At 49.6% G+C, this 26,866-nt stretch overlaps 1 protein-coding gene across 3 annotated transcripts in view; it reads right to left on the bottom strand.

Annotated features, from left to right (window-relative positions):
* Window positions 1-26,866, bottom strand: part of MED15 (mediator complex subunit 15) — a 64,961-nt gene that overhangs the window by 34,154 nt on the left and 3,941 nt on the right. For all 3 annotated transcript variants that reach the window (XM_025857295.2, XM_025857296.2, XM_025857298.2), the window contains exon 2: window positions 6,985-7,072. In XM_025857295.2, the coding sequence (XP_025713080.1) occupies window positions 6,985-7,072 (88 nt within the window). The remainder of the gene's footprint in view (window positions 1-6,984; window positions 7,073-26,866) is intronic.

Here is a 26,866-nt window from a genome sequence, read left to right as displayed (position 1 = left end):
CTGTGGGAGAGGGAGAAGCAGGCTTCCTGTGGAGCAGGGAGCCTGATGTGGGGCTGGATCCCAGGACCTGGGACCATGACCTGAGCCAAAGGCAGACGCTTAACGACTGAGCCACCCAGGCGCCCCTTTTTAATAGTTTTTAATTTTGATGAGTCAAACTAAGGTTTTCATTTGTTGCTTGTGCTTTTGGTGTCACATGTCAGAAACTGTTGCCTAATCCAAGGTCACAAAGATTTATGCCTACATTTTCTTCTAAGAGCTTTATAGTTTTAGCTCTTAAATGTATGCCTTTGATCCATTCTGAGTTAATTTTTGTATATGGTGTGAAGATGGGATCCAACCTCAATATATATAAAATATATATATTTATATATTGTCCCAGCACCATTTGTCAAAAAGACTATTTTTCCCCACTGAAATCTTTTAGTACCTATGTCAAAAAAAATCTATTAACTGTAAACACAAAGGCTTATTTGTAGATTTTCAATTCTACCCCATTGATTTGTATGTTCATCCTTATGCTAGTATGACACGGTTTTGATTACTGTAGCTTTGTAGTACATTTAAAAATTCACAAATAGGAGTCTTCCAAGTATTTTCTTTTCCGAGATTGTTTTGAGTATTCTGCGTCCCTTGAATTTCCTTAGGATCAGTTTGTCAGTTTCTACAAAGTCTGTTTGAAAGTTTTCCTCATATATTGAAAAATGTATCAAATCCCAGAGCAGGTACTCCAGAGCCAGTGTTCTTGGTAACAGGAGGCCTTTGATAAATATCGCATTGGGAGTCATATATTTTAACATTTTTATATATTCTAAAATATTTTAGACATACAAAAAATGAATAATAAAACAAATGCCAGTGGTCTCCTTACCCAGCTTACATTTAAAACTAAGACAGAGGGGCGACTGTCTGGCTCAGTCGGTAGAGCATGCAACTCCTGATCTCAGGATCACGAGTTCAAGCCACATGCTGGGCATGCAGCTTATTTAAAATTAAAACAACAACCACCACCACCACCACCATCCCAAACCAAAAATAAATAAAAATAACAAAAACAAAAAAACCCCCAGAAAATAAAGCAAGTAAACAAGCAAGCTAGCTCCCCATGCTACCAGTGACTTGCCCTACATCTCTTTCTTCACAGGTAAACAGGAGAAAATGTCACAAGGGCTAGACAAAGTGTGTACTTCTCTCAGCCTCAACACATGCTACAGCAAACACAGCTGGTGAAAACCAAATCAGAACTGACAGTGAAGCTTCTGAAAAAGTATGTTTACTAAGGATGGTGCAGGAGTCCCGACTCTCACACATTTAGACAGAACGGAGGGAAGGAGCACTGCCTACTGGACCTTCCTCATGAACCAGCTACACTCAGCTAGGCTTTCCTGGCAGATCTCAGCAATTGTTAAGAAAATGCTTGTCTTGAGGCGCCCGGCTACCTCAGTTGGTGGAGCATGTGACTCTTGTTCTCGGGGTTGTAAGTTCAGGCCCCATGTTGGGCATAGAGCTTACTTTAAAAGAAAAAAAGAAAAGGCCAGTCTTTTCATGTGTTCACATTTTTCAGTCCACACAGTTGTGCTTTTCTCAGCTCTAAGATGCAGTGCTTCTAATGCCTGAATTCTTGAGTGGTCCAATAGCTGCTCTTGATTAAATAGGGAGAGCAGAAGGTATACTCAGATTCAGTCAAAGCCAGACTCCAGGCTTGTAAGGTCCCTTAAAAAGGCTGAAGGTAGGAAAACACCTCCTTTTTAAAAAAAAGATTTTATTCATTTGAGAGAGAAAGATAGCGAGAGCAGGAACACAAGTACGGCGAATGGGAGAGGGAGAAGCAGGCTTCTCGCCGAGCAGGGAGCCCGACGCGGGGCTTGATGCCAGGACCCTGGGATCATGACCTGAGCCGAAGGCAGACGCTTAACGACTGAGCCACCCAGGCGCCCCTGAAAAACACCTCCTTCTATCAGATGTTACGCAGACATCCTCCTCTTCCCTTGCTGAGAGCACGGCTGCACCTGATCCTATTTACCAGGCTGTTTTTGTCCCTATTTATTCCAGGTGGCTGACTGTTAAGCTCAGGCCCTCCTCTTTGACTGATCCTAAGGTAGCTTCCCACTCCTGATGCTCACAGCCTCCCTCGTCCCGTTTTCACTCTGGCTTCCCAGTGGGGGTTTAGTTCTGTACTAGTCCTTTCTACACTGTAAACCAGAAACGTACGCTACTTTTGCATAACACTATATTAAATGTAAAAGAGTAGATGAGTCTTTAACTTACAGGCTTAATGTAAAAACAACCAAGTAATAAGCAAATGTTTGGAAATGCACCCAGCTTTAGTAAGCATCACTACACACTGCCACTGTAGGCACCGACACAGAGCTCCCGGGACCCCTGACTGTACTCTCATCCAGTGGATGCCCAATCTTCCCGAACCTTCAGAGGCTGGTTCAAGTGTTTGGAGTTGTCACTCTCACAACCACCCACCATCCCCAGGCACAATTACTTTTGCTTTCTTCAGCCTCCTTTAGGCAGAGAGTAGTCCCATCTGTAGGAATTAAAGGTGTTAAGGAATTAAAGTGGCTGTTTGGGTATCTTTTACTTTGACAGACGGGAGGCAGTAAAAGAAGTGGTTAAGAGTGTGGTGACACTAGACCATCTGGGTTCCATTCCCGGCTCTACCTCCACACAGATCTGTGACCTCCTGGGTAAGTTCCCTAGCATCTGTATGCCAGAGCCTCCTCTGAAACTGGGGACAGTGGTACTGTATTTGTTTCATAGAGCTGATGTGGGATCACATGAGCTCACACATGAAGCATACAAAACTAGGCAGCCTGAGGTATCCATTAGCACCCCAGTTTCCTTCGGGGTAGACACCCCCTGACCTGCCAGCTTGCCAGGATTCCCCGGGAAGGTTAGCCCCTTCTCTGTGGCCTCTTACACCTCCCAGCCCCTCCTAGAATCCAGAAAGAGAGAAATTACTCTTCCCTGTCCTTCTCCCCTGCTCTAGGGTCCCACTTTTTCGATTCTTTCACAGTTGTTCTTTTTTTTTTTTAAAAGATTTTATTTATTTGACAGAGAGAGACACAGCGAGAGAGGGAACACAAGCTTGGAGAGTGAGAGTGGGAGAAGCAGGCTTCCTGCTGAGCAGGGAGCCCGATGTGGGGCTCGATCCCAGGACCCTGGGATCATGACCTGAGCAGAAGGCAGACGCTTAATGACTGAGCCACCCAGGCGCCCCTCTTTCACAGTTGTTCTGATGGGAGTCTCAGATGGGAAGGGCAGGCAACAAGAGTGCCCGGGCTGCCATCCAACCAGTTCTCACAGAAGGGCCTCACTGCACTGGCACCCAGCTCTACGAGGACCCTAAGCAGTAGTAAAAAGCTAGGCCTCAGACAACGGTGCCCAAGCAGAATGTCTGTCTCTGTAAAACAAACAGGAAATTTCCAACAACTTGTTAAAAATACTTCTCTTCCAAATAGTTGGGGCCTCTCCTCTTCGGAGTTAGGGATTTAGAACCAGCTTGATGAAAGGAAATGGGACTGCAGCCAGGAAGGTTCAGAGTGTGGGCTATGGTGAGGCAGAGGCTGAGAGGGTGAGGGGGCTGTCGTGCTGCTCGATGCCCTCTTTGGGATGGAAGGCACCCCAGATGATAGAAGAGTATCTGTGATAGCCAATCTCCAAGAGGGCCACCAACAACCACTACCCTCCCTGTACAAACAGGCCACTGCTCACATAAAAGACAGAGGTGAGGGGCGCCTGGCTGGCTCAATTGGTGAAGTATGTGACTCTTGATCTCAGGGTAGGGGGTTTGAGCCCCGCGTTGCGTGTAGGGATTGCTTAAAAATAAAATCTTAAGGGGGCGCCTGGGTGGCTCAGTCGGTTAAGCGACTGCCTTCGGCTCGGGTCATGATCCTGGAGTCCCGGGATTGAGTCCCGCATCGGACTCCCTGCTCAGCGGGGAGCCTGCTTCTCCCTCTGACCCTCCCCCCTCTCATGTACTCTCTCTCTCTCTCTCTCTCTCATTCTCACTCTCTCAAAATAAATAAATAAATCTTAAAAAAAAAATCTTAAAAAAACAAGGAGGCAATTCCCACTGCTCTTAGGACCTGCTGTATCAGAGTGATGTTCTAGGACTTCTGAGGACTGGAAGCTTCCATTTCCTCCTCCGAAGCCAGCTGCCATGTAGTAAGGAAGTGCAGGCTGTACCGCTGGAGACACCACGTGGAGGCCACGTTGGGAAAACAGATGTGCAGATACAGGAGGGAAGTCTTTATGGACCTTCCAGGTCAGCATAGCCACCTGCTGGATATATAGCTGCATGAGAGCTGACACGGGAGACCAGCAGAATGGCCAGCCGGACAACTCCAACTGCCCCGACTGCTAACCCACAGAATCAGGAGAAATAATTTATTGCTTTAGGTCATTACGTTTTAGGGTAGTTCCTTATCAAACAATCGATAACAATACGGAACCAACAAGTTCTGCATTTCAAAAGCTGAAGTAGTTCAATAAGCCCTCATCAAAGTTCTTTTAATTCTGAGAAAATACAAACTAACAAAACCAGTAATAACATCCCATCCCCCCAAATATTTGCAAATTTGACATTCAATAAGAGGTTTTTACCCAAAACACATTAAAAACTCTTACAATTAGGGCGCCTGGGTGGCTCAGTCGGTTAAGCGACTGCCTTCGGCTCAGGTCATGATCCTGGAGTCTGGGGATCGAGTCCCGCATCGGGCTCCCTGCTCGGCGAGGAGTCTGCTTCTCCCTCTGACCCTCCCTCCCTCTCATGTGCTCTCTCTCTCTCATTCTCTCTCTCAAATAAATAAATTAAAAAAACCTTTAAAAAAAAAAAAAACTCTTACAATTAAAAAACCCCAAGAACTCAATTTTAGAATGGGCAAAGGATCTGAATAAACATTTCTCCAAAGAAAATATACAAATGACCAACAAGTACATAAAGATACTCAATATCATTAGTCACCAGGGAAATGCAAATCAAAACCGTTAACTTCTGTGAAATGCTACTTCACACTCGTTATGATGGCTATAATAAAAAAGACAAACAATAACAAGTGTTGATAAGGACGTGGACAAATTGGAAGCTCATACCCTGCCGGCGGGGATGTAAAATGATACAGCTGCTTTCAAAAGCAGTGTGGCAGTGTTACGGTACCGTATGATTCAGCTATTCCACTCCTAGGTATCTACCCAAGAGAAATGAAAATGTTAGGTCCACAGGAAAGCTTCTACACACACTTTTGGTTTTGTTTTTCTTTTCTTAATATTTTATTTTTATGTAATCTCTATGCCCAACGTGGGGCTCAAACTCACAACCCCGAGATCAAGAGTCGCACACTCCACTGATTGAGCCGGCCAGGTGCCCCTTGTACACAGATGTTCACAGCAGCATTGTTGATAGCCAAAAAGTGGAAGCAATCCAAACAACCATCAACTGATAAACAGATAAATAAAATGCAGCATATCCATACAACAGAATATTATTCAGCAGTAAAATGGAATAAACTACATGCAACAAAATGGTCCGTGGATGAAACTTGAAAATATTACCCTAAGTGAAAGCCAGTCACAAAAACATTTACTGTACGATTGCATTCATATGAAAAGTTCAGAAAAGGCAAATCCATAGCAACAGAAAACAGGAAGTGGTGGCCTAGGGCTGGGAAAATGGGGAGTGCCAGCCAACAGGTGTGAAGTCTCTTTCAGAAAATGTCCTAAAATTCAGATTGTTGTGATGGTTGTACCACTCTGTGAATATCCTTACAACCACTGAATTATACACTTTAAATGGGTGAATTGTGCAGTATATGAAATAGATCTCAATAAAGTTATTAAAACAAAGGAAAATGTTTATTATGTATATCCAGAGTGCAGACACCCCTGCGCCTCAGTGCTCAGAGTTCTTCCTTACACTTCCATGTGGTCACAAACACACACCTGTGTGCTCTAACCTCTAAGACCAGATCATGCAGGTGGTTTCTCTTCTGGAAACTGCTTTCTCCAGCTGGTGACCTCTACTTTCCGTTTTGAAAAACGTTCACCTGATCTAAATACTCAGACCATGTCTAAATTTCCTGAATTGACCTCTATATGTCTTGACAGCTGGTTTATGCAAACCAGTTTCCCATCAAGGGCCATAAGTAAGATCTGCTTTTAATTCTTGACACATAAGGATGTCCTAGAACTCCCAACATCACACTCAGGCACAAAGTGCTCAGAGCAGACCCAGTGCAGCCGAGGGTCTGCACGGTCAGGATGTGCGAGGGAAGCAGGGTGGGTGCAGTGCAGAAGAAAAGCCCCAGGCATCAGCTCCTCCTTGCGCAAGCTGGGTAACCCTACACAAGCTGCTGGCTTCCTTGTGCCTGTTCTGCTTCATTTCTACTAAAACAGCTCTGCCCTAGGGAGAACACTCCAATGAAAGGATGAAAGGAGGTGGTCACGTGAAGCCCATGGCACCTGGCCCAGGATGAGAGCTCATACCGCGGAAAGCCTTCCCAACTACTCCACCTGTGACATTCCTAGGCTCAAGGCCTCAACCTCCACAAGCACTGCCTCTAGCACTTAACAAAAGAGGACAGGAATGCTTTTGGGCCCACGTGTCAGGGCCCTGTGGGGCTTTAGTGAGGATCCCATGGGGAGCATTCTTATTTGGAGGAGCAGCTGGGACCTCTGTGAGCACCCGACAAGATTCCTGGGAGCTGCTCATGAATGGAGGGGGTTTGCAACAGGGTTGTGGTCAATGCTGGGCCTGCATCCTGCATGCTCCCCCAGTACCCTACCTATAACTGTACCATGGACACATGGGAAGACCCACAGCATGCTGCAGGTAAAGCTGACGGTGCCCATGGTCAATCAGAGAGTGGCCACCCCGCCCCCACTCCGCAGGCAGAGAGCTTCCAGAGTCTGCCTTGTACCCTCCCCTTCCTGAGCCTCTGAGCTTTCTGCCCAGGGCTCCACCCACCAGGGCCTTACCCGGGTCTTGGCCTTCAGGAACACATGGCTCTCCATATCCTTGCTGGATTTACTATGGGCCACACCAGCTTTTCTCATGGCATCCTCACTGTAACACAGAAGAAAAAGAGATGTTCACACATACCTGTTAAGTCTGCTCCCATAGGGTTCCTGGCCAGCAGGCCCTGCTCAACAGCTGCCCCTGGGTGGAAGAGGCGCTGTCCCCAGGCATAATAGCCTGGCTAAGGTCCAGGAGAGGCATACAAGGAGGGACTCTCAGCAGAGTGATAAAAGGCAAGCTGAGCAAGGTAAGGGGGAAGAGCCATGAGAAGAAAGAAACAGGAAAGGTAGACAAAGGTAGACAAAGCAAAGCAGCTACCCCGGCAAGAAGGATGTGAGGAGCCAGGCCCTAGGAGCTGCTCACAACCACACAAAATCAGGTGTATGCAGATGGCCGAGGGGCCAGCACCCTCCATTTCCTACCCTCTGAGTGGCCTGGGTACCCCCACGCCAACTCTGGCATTAAGAACAGTGGGACCCCAGCTCTGGTCTCCTCCTCTGTAAAACAAAGGGGCCATGCAATGTCAACTCATAGTCCCTCCCAAGGTAAAGGTCCTTTTTTTTTTTTTTGAAAATTTTATTTATTTATTTGTCAGAGAGAGAGAGCACAAGCAGGGGGAAGTGGCAGGCAGAGGGAGAAGCAGGCTCTCCGCTAAGCAGGGAGCCCAACGTGGGACTTGATCCCAGGACCCGGAATCATGACCTGAGCCAAAGGCAGATGCTTAACCGACTAAGCCACCCAGGCACCCCAAAGTAAAGGTCCTTATGTGGGATGTGCAGGTTCTCCAAGTGGGACCAAAGAGATAAACCTCACAAATGTGGAAACTACTTAACACATTTGCCAACAGGCACCTGGGTGGCTCAGTCGGTTAGCCATCTGACCCTTGATTTTGGCTTGGGTCATGGTCTCAGGGTTGTGAGGCTGGGCTCCACCCTCTGTGCAGAGTATGCTTAAGATGCTCTCTCTCTCCCTCTCCCTCTGCTCCTCCTCCCACTTGTGCTCTAAATAAATAAATAAGTAAAAATCTTAAAAAACAGAAACCAAAAAAACACACACATTTGCCAAAACATGTCCAATCAGAGATGGAAGGCTATCACAGGTTTTCACCGGCTGATGCTCTGCTAGGATGGAGCCATGCACACCAACTAAGCTTGAGCTCCCTGTGAATGGCAGCACACACCCCGCCAAACACACACAAAGCTAAGAACATGTGTGCATCTGTTAGAAAGGAAGGGGCGTGTTAGGCTTGGGTGTCTCAGGGCCTGACCTGTCTGCTCACAGCCTGCCTTCTTCCCAGAGCTGGGCATGCTGATAAACAAATGAATGAACATATCAAGGCTCTGTTGCCTCATCCCAAGGGAATTAAACAAGCCTGGTCCAGCTGGTGCTAGACAGTCTTCTGACCACTCCAAACAAACGAACAAGCAAACCAACCAACCCCAGGATACTGAAAGAGTGTGCACAGGGGGCTGCATGGTCACGTTTGTGATCCTTAAAGAAACCCAGAAAGGAGGCTAGGTGCTAAGACTTACACAAATCTGTATTAATGTGTAAAGAAACATAAAATGACCCTGACCCACCACACTGCTGGATAGCTCATTAAACACAGGAGTGCAGTCTCTACCCCCGTCTGCTTCCTCAAGCTGCACGGAGGCAAAGAAGCGGCAACAATTGGCCAGACAGCCAGGATGGAGCAGACACACGCACAAGGGGCAATGTGACCAGGGCCACAAGAGTGGGGCAAAAGGAACAATGCAGGAGGACAATGTGGTATCCAACTCGTGGGGAAGCGAGGCAGGCAGGCCGGGAGGACCTAGCCAGCGTGAGGCAGGCGTCCACACACACAGATCGAGAGTCGTCACCGGGTTAGGCTCTAAGTCACTGAGCCATCTCCGACAAGAGGTGACTGAGCAAACCCGCTTTCAGAAGGGCACCTCACCTGTGTCCCCCAGGGCCATCCCTGTTCCCTCCGCCACCTTCCAAGAGCAGTGGGAGGCAAACCCTGCCATGGAGGCTTGCCGGGGCTGCGGGCCACAGAGCTGCAGGCCACAGAGCTGCAGACCAATGGAGGAGAGAGCAGTGGACACAGCCAAGACGGCACTTGCTAGCCTGTGGGACACGCTGGGTGGAGGCTGGCTGAGGGGAAGTGGAGAAGTCATGGGTAGAAGGTGGAGCCAGGACCAAGGTGTAAAGCACAAAAAGGCAGACAGGGGAGCTGAGGGCTCTGAGACGGGACTCAGTTATGCAGATGGGCTCTGTGCCCAAGACGAGCAATCCCCGAGGGCTCAGACAGGCTCCCGGCTCGCTAAAAGTCGTCCTCCCTGGGCTGCTGGCTGGCCACCTTGATGGAGTCGGCAGACTCACAGGCCCCACATAAACTCTGTGAACCCTGACCGCAGCAAAGACACCTGGCACAATCCCCAGAGGTAAGACACAGACATCAGCTTAAGAGCTTTGAGGTGGGGGGACCTCGTCAGGCCCAAAGGCACCAGATGCCAGGGGATGTGCTGGAGGAGGAGCCCTGCCCCATCCAGGTCCAGGCAACATCACAGATGACACGGCCAGCGGGGGCACTGGCTGTTATGTGGCTGAAAGAGCCTGAGGAACATTGTCAGGTCAGGAGGCCAGAATGAGGCCTTCCTTGACGAGGTAGAATGCACACCTTAGCAAGAGCAGACAGAACTGGGATAAACGTCCATGAAGGCGCCATGCAGCTATGAAGCCAAGGAGGAAGGCGCTCTTCAGCCAGGCGCCAGCACTCTGCAAGACAGCACCGTGCCCAGGTCGCGTACGTGTCCCTTCCACCGCTGCACACAACGCCTGCCCAAACAGGCCCTGCATATTTGTTGGCTGAAGAATGAGCAGGTGCCCTGAGCAGTGTTTTCAGTTCTGCAAACCATATTTTAAAAAATGTTTTTGCTCCTGTTTCTAGTCTGCAGATGAGGCAAAAAAGAAACCAGGCAGTTCTGCTTCTGTTAGCATTCCCACGTTTTCCCCCAAGAAGGCCTTTTCAGCCGGCTCAGCATCTTGTCAGAGGTGCCCATCCATTATCTGGTTCTAACTGCACAGGGAACAGCTTCTTACATCAGTGCTTAGGGGGTGGTTGGTGTCCCTCCTTCTGTACCAAGGACCAGCATGCCCACTGCATGAGCCTGTCATGGGTCCCAGACCCACATTCAGGGCAGCGCCCGCACAGATGCAGGACCGGCTGCTCTCCCCCTCTGTTCTGTCCCCAGTATGCCGACAGGAACAGGGGGGCCTGGATAGCCATTCCTCAGCCTCTGTGCCCAGAAAACAAAACCCTTCCAGCAACCGTCACGAAGCACACGCAAACTAGCACACAAGAAGACAGCCCTAAAGACAGAGTGGTGGTTACAGCCTCAGAGAAACAACTTAGAAGAACCAGCAAGTCCTAGTGAGCTCCGCCCACACACAAGCAAGCCTGAAGTCAGTGCCAGGAATACAAGGGCCTGCCTAGTCAGGGGAGGTCAGGAAGCAAAACCAGGGTCAGCTCACAAAGGGTGGACCCTAACTGTGGCTATCCTGCCACAGTTCCAATACCAAGGCAGCTGTCCCCAAACCTGAGGCTGCCAGGAAGGCACCAGCACCGTAACAGAGGGGCCTGTCTGCTGGCCACTGCCTGGGTGTGCCCAGCCCTCTGAGGAGACGGATGGAGGACTGACACTGGCTCAGAGCACGCAGCCCGTTGCTTCAAGCTGGGCTCCACAGCTCCCCAGGTACAGCTTCTTCCTGGTCGCCATGGCTACACCAGTCTGCCTGGTCAGGGTTCAACTGGTGTCTGGTTTAGACCTGAGTCACCTGAGGGAGGACCTGATCCATCCCACAGGCCCTGTGAACTCCACCACCAGGAGGTGGGAGGAGGACTTCCTGCCCAGACCCTGCCTGCACAGAGGGCAGTGACACACCACTCTGTAACCTTAGCTCTGTGTCTGTCCACCAATCGCCCACACTGGAAACCTGGGAACCCCCTCTTCACTTACGCATTCTGACCTCTGTTCCCTGAAGTTTAAACCTTCCCCCCATCTCTCACTGCACCTGTGGTGGTCCTTCCTGATGGGCCTCTGTCTCCACCCCCACCACCTCCGCCAGCGCCCTAAGCCATGTGACTGCCAGTGGGAGTGGGAAGTGGCCCAGACTATGTCCCTGCCTGCCTGAAGAGCCTTGCTCCTTCCCAGCAAGGCAGACAGCCATGGAGCCCACTCCCTCACCCTTCCAGGGCCCTGCTGCCAAGCGTGCTGATGCCCAACCACCCCACCAGCCTGTAAGGCCCTCCAACTGTGCTCCTACCCAGGAACCCCACTTTCTGCCTCACAGAAACCTTGTAACCACACCTGTGGCACCTCCTGTGGGAAGTATAGGCTCCCTGTCGGTCGGCCATGCCATCCTGCAAACACCTTGAGAGCGGGGACTGGTATGCAGCAGGCAGTAATCAGCACCAGACAAATACCTGGCTATTTTTAACACAAGAAGTGGTAATGCCATGCATTTTTGATGGGACATGATGTGCAGAACCGAGCCATCAGTGTGACAGGTACAGGGGAAACCGGGCCTCAAACGAGCATGTCCAGGCAGCAGAGACCAGGGTGACGGGAAAGGTATGTGCTGGGGTGGGTGAAGTGCTGGGCACTGGAACTGCAGGAAGCAGACAGAGGAAGAAGGGCCTGGGCTCCGGAATCACACAGACCTCACACAGACTGGGGCTCAAATTCCGACCTGGCCACTCGCCAGCTCTGGGTCTTGGGAGAGGCGCTCCATCCCCCACACACATGCTACTCATAAAGGAGCTCTCTGAAAGGGCTGTGGCCAGGATGAAGGGACGTGCGCAGAACAGGTCGGGTGTGAGGCCAGGCCCAGCCTTGGCCCGGCCTACAGCACTCCTGTCCAGTATCTGGCCTGCTCTGTGGCCTCACCTCTTCCCTGTTCCCAAATTGGGAAACTTAATTCATCACCTAGAGTTGGTTCCTAGTCTTTGTAATCTGAATCAGTGCAGGATAAAGCCAAAAACCTAGCAAACTGTGTGTCCTGGGAAGGTACACATGGCTGTCAGCTCCAAGTGTGCTAATGCTCCAGCCTGCCCCTCACCATTCCACCCCCAAGCCGGCGACCCTGGATAAGACATCCCCTTGCGGGGCCTACGCATCCTCACCTCATGGGGCTGGTCTGAGGATTACAGTAGCTAACGACGTCAGGCACTTGGCACATAGGAAGCACTAGGGTGTGTTACAGAAATCAGAACAGTCTGCCTAACTGCGCAGTAAGACCGCATCCCAAAATACCTCCAACGTTCAATGACGCTGGTGTCGCCCCCTTCCTAGCAGATGACAGCAGTGAGTGCGTGCGGCTCCCTCAGGCAGAGCTGCTGTCCCCCTGAAGCCGAGCCACCTGGAAGCATGCCCTCAGGGCGCTCAGCGGCAAAACACTTCTCAGAAAGGGCCTGTGCACAGGTATGCGGATGAGAAGCATTCGGTGGCCTTCTCTGCCCTCCAGCTGCCTGACTTTCCCCTCATGCTCCATTCCAAAGGGCCATGGTTCACACCCAGGGGCCTTCCCACCTCTCCCGACAGCACCCTCCTCAACACCGCCCCTTCTCCAGGTTCAACCTCCTTTTCCACTGCTGAACATGTGCTTGCATTCACAGGAGAGCGAGGCCGTCTGCTTGGGCTCCTGCTGCTGTCTAAACCAGGAAGGTTCTTTCTCCTCTCTGTGTCACAGACTCACCCTCCTGCCCCAGGTGGACAGGATGTCCACCCATCTGTGTGAGGTTTTTGTTCTGCCCAGAGGAAGGCTCTCCTCTTTTGAGAACCACACACTCATCAACCAACTGACCTCTCATGGGGCAGGAGTTTTGCCAGCCCTGCCTCACCCCACCCTACAAGAGAAGCTTCCAGATGAAGTGGCACCTGTGTGGGCAAACAGTCTGTTCACCCACCTGGGACAGGACTTTGCAGCTTGCCTGGGTGACCCTTCACCCTGTATGTGTAAAAGCCCCAATCATCAAAGTACCAGACAACGACAGGAGAATAGTTATATAATATTGGGCTGAGGAAGGGCTTTCCTAAGCACACCATCAAAAGTAGATACCATATAGGGAAAAAGATCTTGCCAAGTTAAAAAAGATTCCTACCACATTTTTAACCAACCATCTACCAAAGAGATAAGCAAAAAGTGCCCCTGATACTCCAGGCCCTCAGCAGCTCAAGCCCGCCCCTGAAGTCGGAGGAGCAAGGCTCTAGCAGCCCTGCTTCCCTATCAGGTGCTTGGGGCACAGCACCCACCCCACCCGCACCCCATTCCTGGGCAATGGCCCTGTATGTTTGGGAGTAAGTTCCCAGCATTTGTGGCACAGCCTAGGAATACTCTGTTTGGTCAAGCAGAGCTCAGGCCAGCACAAGAGAGAACTGTTCCACCCTCTCTAACTGCCGGCTGGGTCCAAGCATTGCCATGGTGGAGGCCTAGCCCAAAGTTTCTGCCCTGCCCCACTGCCAAGGAATCCTGTGAGTCTGCCCCCAGGAAAAGGGCCAGGAAGTGAAGACAGACCAGAAGGAAAGCAAATCACTACACTGGCCCCAAGCAGGAAACACAACTTTGACTTAAATTAAGCTGGTTTAAGCCACAGTCTAAATAAATATGTTCTCGACAACAATTTCATTTAAAAATAAAATTAAATGAGATATGAACCTCCAGGCTGGAATAAGGAACTGAACCCGCATGTCTAATTTTGTTGCATCTCAAAACTCCACTGAAACTACAGAAAAGGGGGGATTTTGTTTTTCTAACACAAACTCACAAAGCCAGGAAGGACAGGAGTGATGGCTCCAACAACAGGATTTTAGAGACTGGAACGCTGATGGCCCAGTGGTGATGGAGATGGCAAGCCAACCAAGAAAGCAGAGTCCTAAGAAAGTGACAGTGAGGAGGGCTGAGAGCCAATCCAGTGACAGCCCCAGATCTTCACAAGGCTCTGGACGGGGCGTGCCAGGTACTCAGGGACCAAGGGTATATGGAAAGATTTCTGGCACCCCCTCTTCCACTTCACACTGCTGGGTAACCACTTCCACACTAGCAGACACCAGAGATTTATTATCTGGAAAAGCACAAAATGGAGAGTCATTGGACTGGGAGGGGGGGTTAACCCACCCAGCTGATAAGGCACAGGGAGGATCACGAAAGAAGCAGACCATACGGCCACTGAGCGTCTAGATCTGCACTAACTGCTGAGGCCAACCCGCTTGCCCTTCTGCCCACCTGTGGCCTCCTCCAGTATGGCACCCAGGCCTTCACTCTACAGCCCAGTGTTTGGAAGACCATGTTCTGGAGGAAAGACCCAGAACCTGAAGCTATATGAGCCTCCGGGGAAGCTGGCAGTGGACAAGCCCCTCGTGCTCAGAACGTCCTCCTGTCTTCCCCATGCCTCTCTCTTAAGAGTGAGCCGCCACCCAAGGGCCCCCAGATACCCTCACATGGCAGATAAAGGCCCCATGAGAAAAAATGCCAAGAAACTATCTTTATTTTCCAAAGAGATAAGACATTGCATCCATTTAACAAGAAGAGGATTCTATAAAACAGGAAGATTACCAAAAAAAAAAAAAAAAAGAGAAAGAGAGAGAGAGAAAGAAAAAAAAAAAAGGCAGGGTGCCTGGGTGGCTCAGTCACTGGGCGTCTGCCTTCGACTCAGGTCATGATCCCAGGGTCCTGGGATCGAGCCCCGCATCAGGCTCCCTGCTTGGCGGGAGGCCTGCTTCTCCCTCTCCCACTCCCCCTGCCTGTGTTCCCTCTCTCGCTGTGTCTCTCTGTCAAATAAATAAAACCTTAAAAAAAAAAAAAAGCAAAGAAAAGAGTTCTTAGCAATAAAAGCATGTCAGCAGTGAAAGGTCAGAGATAAAAGTGAAGGAATCTCCCAGAGAGTGCAGCAAAAAGACAGAGACGGGTACAGGAGATAAAAGATAAATTAGAAGAGGACCGAGGGGGCGACATTCAGACACAGGGGGCAGAGGGAACGCGGGTCCCTGGGACATGATTCGAAGAAACTTTCCCTGCAGCGCTGGACAGGAGTTCTGAGAGTGAGGGAAGCCGCCCCCGCAGCTCACTAGGAAAAGTGCTGGGCCCGCACAGCAGCACCAGAAACAACAAAGCTGTGGGATGCGCTTCTCAATCCTTGACCAAGTATTTCCGACTGAGAAGCCCACATGCACCCGGATGGACACGATCTCCAGAAATTGAGTTCTTTTTCTAGAAGCTAGTAGACTGAAGGAGTGAACCAAAAAGAACACACCACAGGAGACAGAAAGCAAGAAACCCTAGCCCTGGAGCCGTGCAACTTGAGAGACGGACGCTGCCTCTGGCCTCTGCCCTGAGAGCTCCAGAAGGGAGGCCCAGGGAAAAAGCTGGAGCCGACAGCCAGCCTGGCAGCACTGAGCACAGAGATAACTATACTGAGAGGCGACTGGAAGGTACAGGAAAAGTCAGCCGCAGGTACACAGAAAACTGAGCACATTTTTAAGAAGGCAATTTTATTCTCAAGGAAAAAAAAAAAACCCAAAAAACCTTGTCACAGTATGCCACAAAGGTCGTCTGAGGAGTATCATTTGTGAAGGCATAAAACGTTAAGTATTCCTTACAGATGTACCCAGGAGGTAAAATGCCGGTAGAACAGGGAGCAGCAGAGATAATGGCTGTGTAAAGGGAGCTACAGAGAAAGTCAATACATAATTCATGAAACTCATCAACTGATGACCCCAGACAGCAGCACGTGCACATTACTCAGAATCACAGGCACATGCCAGAAGAAAGAACAGAGTCACAGCGGAGGCCTTGGAACCCACCATGGTTTCTTGGGGGTTTTTTCTTCTTTGTTTTCAAAGATTATATTTATTTTAGAGGGAGAACGTGCGCACAAGCTGGGGGAGGGGCAGAGGGAGGGAGAAAGAGTCTCAAGCAGACTCCCCACTGAGTGCAGCGCCCAACATGGGCCTCAGTTTCAAGACCCTGAGATGATGACCTGAGCAAAAACCAAGAGTTGGAGGCTTAACCGACTGAGCCACCCAGGTACCCGTTTGTTTTGTTTTTAACCACTCCTTGACTTTTAAAACTTATGTGCATATATATTACTTTGATTAAAATAAGAATTAAAAGCTAAATGACAAAATGCACATAAGAAGTGTACCACAGGCTCTGCCATAGAGAAATACTCAGTGAATGCCATATGTTAATAAAGGCCTCCTAGAGGTGCAGGGCTGGCTCAGTGGGTAGAGGAGCATCAACACTTGGCCTCAGGGTCATGAGTCCAAGCCCCATGTGGGGCATAGAGATTACTTTTTTAAAAAAAGGTCTCCTTCACCTCTCTAAACCTTCCAGACTTAAGGCAACCTGGAGACAGGATGTTCACACTTCATTGGCAATTCTGACCCCAGGAGCACCCCGAAAAGCCTACCACACATTCCCCCGTTCTTCCAGTGGGCCCTCGGTCAGGGAGGCCGTGGGCAAAGCAGTCCCCTGCACCCCCCCATCCGCCTGGAAAAGGCCCTTCCCTGTCCCCCACCAGCGAAGGACTTTTCAGTGGGTCTTCCGACCTTCACAAGTCCTTAGAAAGCTCCAGAGCAGCTTCTCGCACTTCCACTGGTCTCCCCTCCTCTCGGTTCCCCAGCGGCGGTTTACTGCCCCAGTGCCCCAGGTGCTTTCATCTTGGAGGCAGGAAATGACTAGACACCAATTGTTCAAGCCTCAACAGTAACCAATGCAAACACCTGGCCTCAACAGGGAGTGGGCCTTCTTGACCTCACAGGGCATGCTGGCCAAACCATATCCCAGACTGCAACTGCTTCCTTGTCTTTGTCAGCACCCTTCTGCATTCTGGTTCTCTGACTTTTTGAAGAAACATAAAGTGTTTTCTAACCAGATAAAAATATGTATTTCAGAATTTAACCAGCCACCTACATGTAGGAAAGAGTATTTTAGTCTTGCTGAAAGAAAATTTCTTAATCATACAAACACAAGAGACTGAAAGTACTTTCTTTTCACATTCCTCTTGGTTTGTTTGATCGAGCTCTCCAAATTCTGCTCTTAAGATTTCTCAATCCCCAACAAACTAGATCAATGGAAGAACTACTAAAGAGAATACCATTGCCCTTAAAAGGGCATGTTGTTATTTGAGCTAGTTCAGAAGACTACACAAGCTTTGTCATTTATTCCAATCTGCTGGTTTGCCCTCCACAGGACCAGGAGACTTGAGAGGCCTTGAGATCCCTGTTCAGGTGCTGGCCTCTGGGCTCCAGGACTGGGATCGCGCTGGCAACCCCAATTCTAGCCGCCAGCACATCCCACTCACCACCAGGCAAACACGCGGTGAGGACGCTCTCTGCCAACCCAAGAATTTATTAAAATGCTTATCTCACATGATTTTGTGGTATCTGGGGGAGAGAAAAGCCCTATCTTCTAGAGATCTGCACTCAAGGACTGGCAGTTGAAATCATACGGTGTCTAGAATGTGATTGAAAATAGTCCAGGAGGAGGTGGAGAGGGATGGGTGAAACTGGCCATATGTTGCTAACTCTCCAAGGACCTGGGAGATCATTCTTCTACCTCTACTTCTGTGAATGTTTGGAAAAGGCCATAATGGAACTTTTAACAAGATAGTAAATAAAATGCTCATGTCAAGCATGCAGGATGACTGTTCAGAGGAGCCTGGAGGAGGCTTACTCCCAAGAGTGTGCCACTGTGATGCCATCCTGGCTGTCACAGAGGGAGTGACCATGTACTCTGAGTCACCCCGGCTGCAGAGTCGTGTCCATCCCCCGCCCCCCGCCCGGACTGAAGAAGCTTAGCCTTCTGAAGGGCAGTAACCAATAAAAGTCTTAAGAAATCTGCTCCCACACCAGAGGTCAGTCTAGTCCCTCACTACCCAGACAGAGCCAAGTATGGGAAGAATCCCATCACCTAGAAGCCTAGCTGTGTCCATGTCTTGTATGAACCAGGGACATAAGCACTCAGGTCCCAGCCAGTCAGCCCCCAGGAGACAAACAATCTGAGCTGTGAAAAACCCAAAACTCAAACTGAACTTGAGTCTAACTGCACTTTAAAAATACTAGTATATACACGTACTTACATATTTAAAATACGTACATATCAAGGTATTCACCACAGAAACAGGACTGGAAGGTAAAAATCAAATTGTCACCAATGGCCATCTCTAGGCAGAAAGACTATGGAAAACATCTTCCTGTTTTGAAATCCTCTACAATGTTATCTGAAAAGGAATTAAATACTGCATCCACCAGTCCTGAACACAGGCACCAAAACAGAAGACAGAGGCAGGCCCAAGCTGCTGGGACTGGCTTCCTGTGCCCACACTGCCTTACCCCAGTCTCTCCACACATCTGCTCTGCCCACCACAGCCACCGCCAGGGCCTTCTGCTCAGCCTCCTCTGCAGCCCCCACCCACTTCACTCCTGCAGCTGACTGCTCTTGCAGGTTTGCTCCTTGCACCACCTACTGGCTGCTGGACTCTCTTCTTGGAAGGGCTGACACCCCCACACACTCCACACACCATCACCTTGTACCCCACCCCTCAGAAGCATCACAGAATCACGGTCCATCTCCCTCAGGGTGCATACTCGCGTCTCTCTCCTCCCTTCCTCCTGCGTGTACACACACACAGTCACCAAATTCCAAAGCTGCTTTCTTTACAGGCTCTCTCCCTCCCAAATCGCCCCTTCCATTCCCACTGCCATGGCACCCAGTAGGTCTCAAATTTGACTGTGCTTTCAAAATCAGCAAGGGTGCTTGTTATTAAAGGCAAGTTCCTTGACAATGCCAGATGTTGGCCAGGATGTCTGACAAGGGAAACTCCCCCACATGGTTGGTAGGAATGTAAATGGTACATCCACTTGGGAAAACTGTTTGGCAGACCACGGTGATGCTGAATTCAGGCCACACCCCTCAACCCAGCCTGGATGTGCAGCCCGGAGAGTAAGTGCATATACCTACCAGAAGACATGACCCTGAACACTCCTGGCACTGTCTTCACATAACCAACAACTAGAATTAACCCCAACGTCCAACAAGCATAGGACAGAAAAGTAACCTGGGGTGGAGTCACGTAACGGATGACACGTGGCATAAATAAGAACAACAGCTACCCATTAGGATGGTCACCCATCACAGACATGATGCTGAATATAAGAAGCCAGACACGGTGTGACTCCAATGACAGCAAATTTAAGAACACATGTCTCCGTGGCCTGGAAGCCAGAAGAACGGGAGCAGAATCTGCACTGGCTAAAGCACAGGAAGGAGTCTGCTGGGTGCCAGGCCTGTTCCAGATGCAGCCCGGGCTATGGCTATGGGGCATTTACATGTGTCAACATTCATCTAGCGGTGTCATGCTGAAGATGTGTCCTTGTGTCATTCACTGAGGTAGGTTTGTTATACTTCAATATAAAGAAGCACCGGGCGTCCAGGTGGCTCAGTCAATTAAGCCTCCGCCTCTTGATTTCAGCTCAGGTCATGATCTCAGGGTTTTAAGATACAGCCTCACATCAGGCTCCATGCTCAGAGGGGAATCTGCTTCTTTCCCTCTCTTCCTCTGCCCCTCCCCCGCTCTCATGCTCGCTTACGCATGTCCATGCGAAACAAACAAACAAGCACCACATGAGACAACTAGAGCTCCTAAGCCCTGACCCCATCCATGGGTTTGGACTGGAACGGCCTTGTGCCTGAATTGTGAGTACAGAGTACCTGCAGAATATGCCCTCTGCACTTTCATAGGCGTGAATCCTCCCCAGCATCAATCGAAGCAGATCCGTAGCTTTGGAAGGGCCCAGGATGATCCATCAGAGCTTCTCAACGCAAATCTGGCATTTTTTCTACTTTACAACAGGAGCGCCATCCCATACACAGTGGCTAGATCATTTCCTCAAACATCACCTCTCATGAGGACTGAAGCAAAGTTTTTTTTTTTTTAAAGATTTTATTTATTTATTTGACAGAGAGCGAGAGTGCATACAAGGAGGGGAAGGGGCAGAGGGAGAGGGAGAAGCAGACTCCCTGCTGAGCAGGGAGCCAGACCCAGGCCAATCTCAGGACCCCAAGTTCATGACCTGAGCTGAAGGCAGACGCCCAACTGACTGAGCCACCCAGGTGCCCCAGGACTGAAGCAAAGTTGGAAAGTGGTGGGGAGCAGAAAAGAAGGACAGTGGGGATGGGGGTGAGCCACTTCTTAACCAACAACCACCCCCCCCCACACCTCCAGACTTCCCTCTCCTGGACTGGATGCAAGTGGCTCAGCTCAAAGGCTAACCAGCAGCTGGGTCCCTTCTGTTCCCTACCTGCCGCCACCCCACCAGCAGATTCCCGGGCAGAGAACTCAGAGAAGCCTATGGGTCCAAGGGTTAAGAGGAAACAGGGTCCAGACGGAGGAGGGAGCAAGACAGAGAACTTGGCTGCTATTCACCAAGTACAAGCACCAAAATGTGTGTAAATGAGAGAATGGGTAAATCTGAGGGAAGGGTGTACCAGAGCACTCTATACTATGCTTACAACTCTGCATGTTTGAAACAGTCTCAAAATAAAAAGCTAAAAGTAAGGACAACGGGGACTTCCAGAGGTCAAATGTCTTCTCCAAGGACTCACTGCCCTAAGTAACAGCTACTCCACCTCAAGATACTTAACCCATTCAATCAGGGATCTTTATTAACCCCCACCAGGTTAGCAAGAGAGTCATTATTAAAGTAGAAGAGAGCATCTCCCTCACAGGGTGGGTTTCAAGATCATTACACCTAGACTTCTAGTATATCCTCTTTGCTCTCCCGGACTGGGTACTCACTTATTTATCTGTTAAAGAGAACCACCTCATATGGGGTGTCTGGGTGGCTCAGTTGTTAAGTGTCTGCCTTCGGCTCAGGTCATGATTCCAGGGCCCTGGGATAGAGCCCCACACTGGGCTCCCCGCTCAGCGGGAAGCCTGCTTCTCCCTCTCCTACTCCCCCTGCTTGTGTTCCCTCTCTGTCAAATAAATCAATAAAATCTTAAAAAAAAAAAAAGAGAGAGAGAGAGAGAGAACCACCTTTTAACCGTTGTGGACTCCCTGTCTTCAAGTGTCTCTGATTAAAGAAAAAGCGGGGGGGGGGGGCGCCTGGGTGGCTCAGTTGGTTAAGCGACTGCCTTCGGCTCAGGTCATGATCCTGGAGTCCCGGGATCGAGTCCCGCATCGGGCTCCCTGCTGAGCAGGGAGTCTGCTTCTCCCTCTGACCCTCCCCCCTCTCATGTTCTTTCTCTCTATCTCATTCTCTCTCTCAAATAAATAAATAAATCTTTAAAAAAAAAAAAAGAAAGAAAAAGGGGGGGGGCTTCGAATGAAAAGTGGTTCAATGTGGAGGAGCACTGATGAGAGAAAGCCCTGGAAGACCATCAGAAAAGAAGCCAGCACTGTTTTCTACCACCCTACCTGTGATTATGATACACCTCTTATCCAAGCCAAGGCACCATGCCAGGAGCTCAACAAGATGCAGAAGTATAAGATCAAGTCCTACACTCAAGCAATTTATAATATTGTTGGCAAGGCAAAAAAACCAAAATGAGTTTGTAAAGACAGCAAAAAAGAATTCATCTGTTCAGTATGCAGGATGCACCCAGTGCAGACCCTACAAACTCAACAGGAAGAATTGCCATGGGCTGAGACATCAGGGCTCATGAGGAGGAGATGAGGCCAAGGCCAAAACCTCCAATGGGGAAGAGAAAGAACAGAAAAGAGTGAAAGCAGAGGGCCTGGCATGGAGGTGGGAGCATCTGGCTGGAGCTCTCATACCAGCATGGAGGGAAGGCCATCTGGAAGGACAGTTTCAGATTGAAAGGAGAATGCTTCCTAGCAGGGGCAGAAAGGAAAAGAATCATCTTAGGAAGGCTGTGGTGGCGCTCAGGGCCCTGGTGAGGGAGGACACCCACTCTGTGATTTTCCACCTTATGGCAGTAGCTATCTGGGACCGACCACAGCTCCCTCCTCCTCATGTGCAAAGAGGGCCCACCTCTTCTTCAAGACTTCTGACTACAAAAGGAACATAAGTTTATTGTTAACAAAAATACACATGTACGGGGCGCCTGGGTGGCTCAGATGGTTAAACGTCTGCCTTTGGCTCAGGTCATGATCCCAGGGTCCTGGGATCGAGCCCCACATCAGGCTCCTGGCTCAGCGGGGAGCCTGCTTCTCCCTCTGCCTCTCTCCCTGCTCATGCTCTCTCTCTCTCTCTCTATCTCTGTGTCTCAAATGAATAAACTAAATCTTTAAAAAAAAAATACACATGTACTGAAAGTTACAAAGAAAATGAAAATTACTCAGATAACTAGCTAACAATGTCTATTTAACAAAACTCACTCCAGGGGCGCCTGGGTGGCTCAGTCGGTTAAGCATCTCCCTTTGGCTCAGTTCATGACTCCAGGATCCTGGGATCGAGCCTGAGTTGGGCTCCCTGCTCAGGGGGGAGTCTGTTTCTCCCTCTTCCTCTGCCCCTCCACCCACTTGTGTGTGCGCTCTCTCTCTCAAATAAATAAATAAATAAAATCCTTAATTAAAAAAAAAAAACCTCACTCTGGACCACGTGTCCTGCTTGCTAACCTGCTCTTCTCAATATCGACGGGTTACGGAACATCTCCCATGTCGTTTTTTTTTTTTTTTTAAGATTTTAAGTAATCACTATACCCAAAGTAGGGCTCGAATTTACACCCCAAGATCAAGACTCACATGCTCCACTGACTGAGCCAGCCGGGTATCCCTCCCATGTCATTTTTTTTTTAAGAGACTTATTTATTTGAGAGAGAGAGACAGAGAGTGTGAGCATGAGTGGGGGGAGGGGCAGAGGGCGAGAACTCAAAGACTCCCCACCAAGCCAGAAGCCTGACACAGTCCTCAATCTCAGGGCCCCGAGATAATGACCTGGGCCAAAACCAAGAGTTGGAGGCTTAACCAAATGAGCCACCCAGGCGCCCCTCTCCCATGTCATTTTTAACAGCAGCACTGAACCTACCATCTCCAGTTCCCACAACAAATCTAACCCAGCTCCACTCCTGATTTGATGTGGTTATGAGCATCCTCACTGCCAACAGGCTTTGAATACTCTCCTGCATACAGCCTTGGAGGAAATGTCTAAGGAAGTAGACATTTTAAGCTTACTGGAATAAACAGTGTTGCCGAACAGCCTTCCAGAAAAATAGCCTCGTTTACATGCCTCCAGCAGCAGCTTGTGAGGATGTCGTTTTGCCTGTGTCTTCCCATGCACAGTGTTAAGACTTTCTCCAACTTCGGGGGCCACCTGGCTGGCTCATCTTGATCTCGGGTTATAAGTTCGAGCCCCACACTGTATGTAGAGATTACTTAAAAATAAGGGGCACCTGGGTGGCTGAGCCGGTTGAGTATCGGACTCTTGAAACTCAGGTCTTGATCTCAGAGTCATGAAATCAAGCCCCTGCATTGGGTTCTACGCTGGACATGGAGCCTACTTAAAAAATAAATTAAATCAATCAATCAATCAATCAATCAACCAATCAAATCTGGCTCAGTCGGAAGAGCATGGGATTCTTGATCTCAGGGTCATGAGTCTGAGCCCCACTTGGGTATAGAGATTACTTAATTAAAAAAAAAAAAGGAAAAAATTCTTGAAAAAAAAAAAAGACTTTCTCCAACTCTGAAGTGAACACTCATCAGGTTAGACCACTATCACCACAGAGCCTGAAGAGGCCTCTGGCGGTGCTTGGGAATCCACTCGCCACAGCACTCCTTGCGATGCAGGAATCCCCACGAGGGATTCAGACTGGGGGAAACGAGTGTTCAAACAATTCAAGTGCAAACTGGTAACTCTTCACAGAACGTGTGTGAAGAGGAAGGAGGAAGCGGGTGTCCTGGTGTCCTGGAAGGGTGAGTGGGATGGGACTGCAATGTTGAGCCATGGGAGGGATGGGTCGCTCAAACAGGCAAACAAACAGGATGCAGAACAGCCAGGACAAGAAAGAGCTGGGCTCTTCTGAGGATCCACAGACAGCCAGTACAGTGGGCTGCAGACCCTGGAGGAGGGAGTCAGGCTCAGAGTTGAACCCACAGGCAGTGGGTGGCCAAACATTCCCAGCATCAACATAACTGGGGGCAGGGGGTGGAGTCCATGAAGCAAGAATTGATAGCTTGAAGCTGAATGTGGATCCATGGGCATGGGGTCTTTAAACTACACTACTTGGTTTTAGCATTTGAACTTTCCATTTTGAATTTTTAAAAATTCATTACAATTCCTCAAAAAATGTACCCTCTGGTATGTAACCAACATTACTGTCCTGAGGAATGCTTTAAAGTGACAGTGACAGGGAGATGATCATATGACGACCCGGGAATGCCCCACACGGAGCCTGGACTAACCACAGCCACGCTGTCACAAATGGCAGTTAAGAGTTGGAAGACTTCCTGTTAGGAATGGATGTAAGGGCTGCTAGGTGTGGTAGGTGGGTGGGGTCTCTTACAAAAGGGAGCTAGTGAGGCTGGGAGGCTGGCTATAGCCTGTGTCGAGGCCAAAGATCATAGGAGGCTTGTTGGCCCTTCTGCCACTGTTTGGGTCCCACTGACTCACGGGAAGTTTCTCAAATTTCAACAGGATGCCTGTCGGCACTTGGCTTGGGTTAACTTCCAGCTGCCATCTTCCCTCTACCCCCAAAAGGCACGACCACTATTTCAAAAATTAAAAGGTGGTTTGCCTCTCTTGTCCTGCTTTGCTTCAAAAAGCATTCATTTGTAACATGCAGGGTATAACTATAAGCAGCAATGACCTCTCCTCTACACCTCAGTTTCTTCATCTTAAAAATGGAAATAATAGGGCGCCTGGGTGGCTCAGTTGGTTGGGTGACTGCCTTTGGCTCAGGTCATGATCCTGGAGTCCCGGGATCGAGTCCTGCATCGGGCTCCCTGCTCAGCGGGGGGTCTGCTTCTCCCTCTGACCCTCTTCCCTCTCATGCTCTCATTCTCTCTCTCAAATAAATAAATAAAATCTTAAAAAAAAAAGGAAGTAATAAATACATCGACTGACAGCACAAGTGGGAACTCAATGAGCTAACATAGGTCAGCTCTTGCAGTAGGGGTTCATGTCAGCTGCTGTTCTTGCTGCTGTTGAGAAAGTCCTGAGCAGATGAGGGCCTACATCCCCTCAGGTCACTGTCACTCCCGGTCAAGAGGCAGTAGGGCCAAGGTTCAGGACCCTGAAGTCAATGGCTCCACAATTACTTCCTGATTGCCATCAGGAGCACTACGGCTTGGAGGTGGTCAGAGAGACGGGCCCCTGGCCTCAGGGAATGGACGTTTTAATGGTGGCTTATACACAGAAGCCTGCGAGCCAGCCCAGTTGTTTAGATACCAACCAGGCTATGAAGAAAGCAGTGGTGCTCAGGAGCTTCCCCAGTGGAAAACAAGGGCCAGAATCACACCAGTAGGGCAAAGGACTGTTGGGAAGCCTGAGTGGGATAAGCCACAGAAAAGGCTCAGCCAAGACTCCCTTGCTTCTGCTTGGAGGACAGAACATAACACACAGGGAGCACCTGGGTGACTCAGTCAGTTAAGTGTCTGCCTTCGGCCCAGGTCATGATCCTGGAGTCCTGGGATCGATCCCCAAGTCAGGATCCCTGGAGCTCAGTGGGGAGTCCGCTTCTCCCTTTCCCTCTGCCCCTCCCCCTGCTTGTCTCTCTCTCTCTCTCTCCCAAATAAATAAAATCTTAAAAAAAAAAAAGAACATAACCCACAGGCAGAATCTAGACATGCAAGTTTCAGGGCACTCCCCACTGTCCTAAGGCCTCTCCAGGCCCTTGGAAGTTGCTGTTCAGTTGTCTGTTCTTTGTTCCTTATGGGTTTTTTTTTTTTTTTGCTTTGTTTCATTATGTTTCTAGCTAAATAGCACTCAACTTTCTCCTTACAGTCCAGGCAGAAAGCTCTGCATCCCCTAGGTGCCAACCTGGAGTTCAATCTCCTTTGAGGGCTTCACCAGAAGAGGTGGCTGACCTGTCTGCCCTGACTCGGCTACATGTTCCCTGATCTCCTGGCACTTGAGTAGAGCCCTGATACACACTGCCCTTCCCCACCTCCCACCCCCGGATCTCCTCCCCTTTGCAATCTGTTCAACCCAATAGACATTTATTTATTTCATGTCTATATGTGCAATCTGCTGTACTGAGAGGTGGGAGGCATAAAAGTCTCAAGAATAAGATGGCAGAAAATTTTAAAAGAATGGGAAGAATGGATTGATGAAGTTCTTTCATTCATTCACTCCTTACCCACTCTATTTCAGGTGCAGTGCCGGCTACTACGGATACATGCTTGCTCTCTGGGATCCTATAGACCAGACACATGTTCAACACTCATCCAACAATCCCCCCAGGAAGGCCCAAGGCCCACAAAGGCCAGCCTGAGAACTCTAAGGTTGGGGGGGGGAGTGGGGCTTCTCCTGCAGTGCTGCAGGGAGAGTGGATGTTCAATGAAGAGATGATTTGAACTCACCAACAGTGTCACAACTACCCTCCCCACAAGCTCCTTCAAGTGTCATCAACTCCCCTAACCAGGCTTGGGGGTTTTACCTTCACCTTCCAAGGCTCCTACTCTTGCAAGAACCTAAGGAGGAGGCATTTGCTAGGGCTCATCTTTACATTCCCCGCCCCCCCCTTCCCTGTGACACTACTGGACTCCAGCCATTTCATAGATGAGGAATATGATCCAAAAAGGTTAGGTATCCTGCCCTCGGTCACTTGACTAACAAGTGGAGAAAGTGGGGATTCCAGGGCTTCACAATGCATGCTGGCACAGGTAAAGAAGAC

Source organism: Callorhinus ursinus, unplaced genomic scaffold (assembly GCF_003265705.2).
Source record: "Callorhinus ursinus isolate GAN/ISIS: 27379988/994484 unplaced genomic scaffold, GSC_fseal_2.0 scaffold110, whole genome shotgun sequence".
NCBI classification, from domain to species: domain Eukaryota; kingdom Metazoa; phylum Chordata; class Mammalia; order Carnivora; family Otariidae; genus Callorhinus; species Callorhinus ursinus.
Note: the sequence above shows the minus strand (reverse complement) of the source record. Positions and strands in the feature narration are given on the sequence as shown.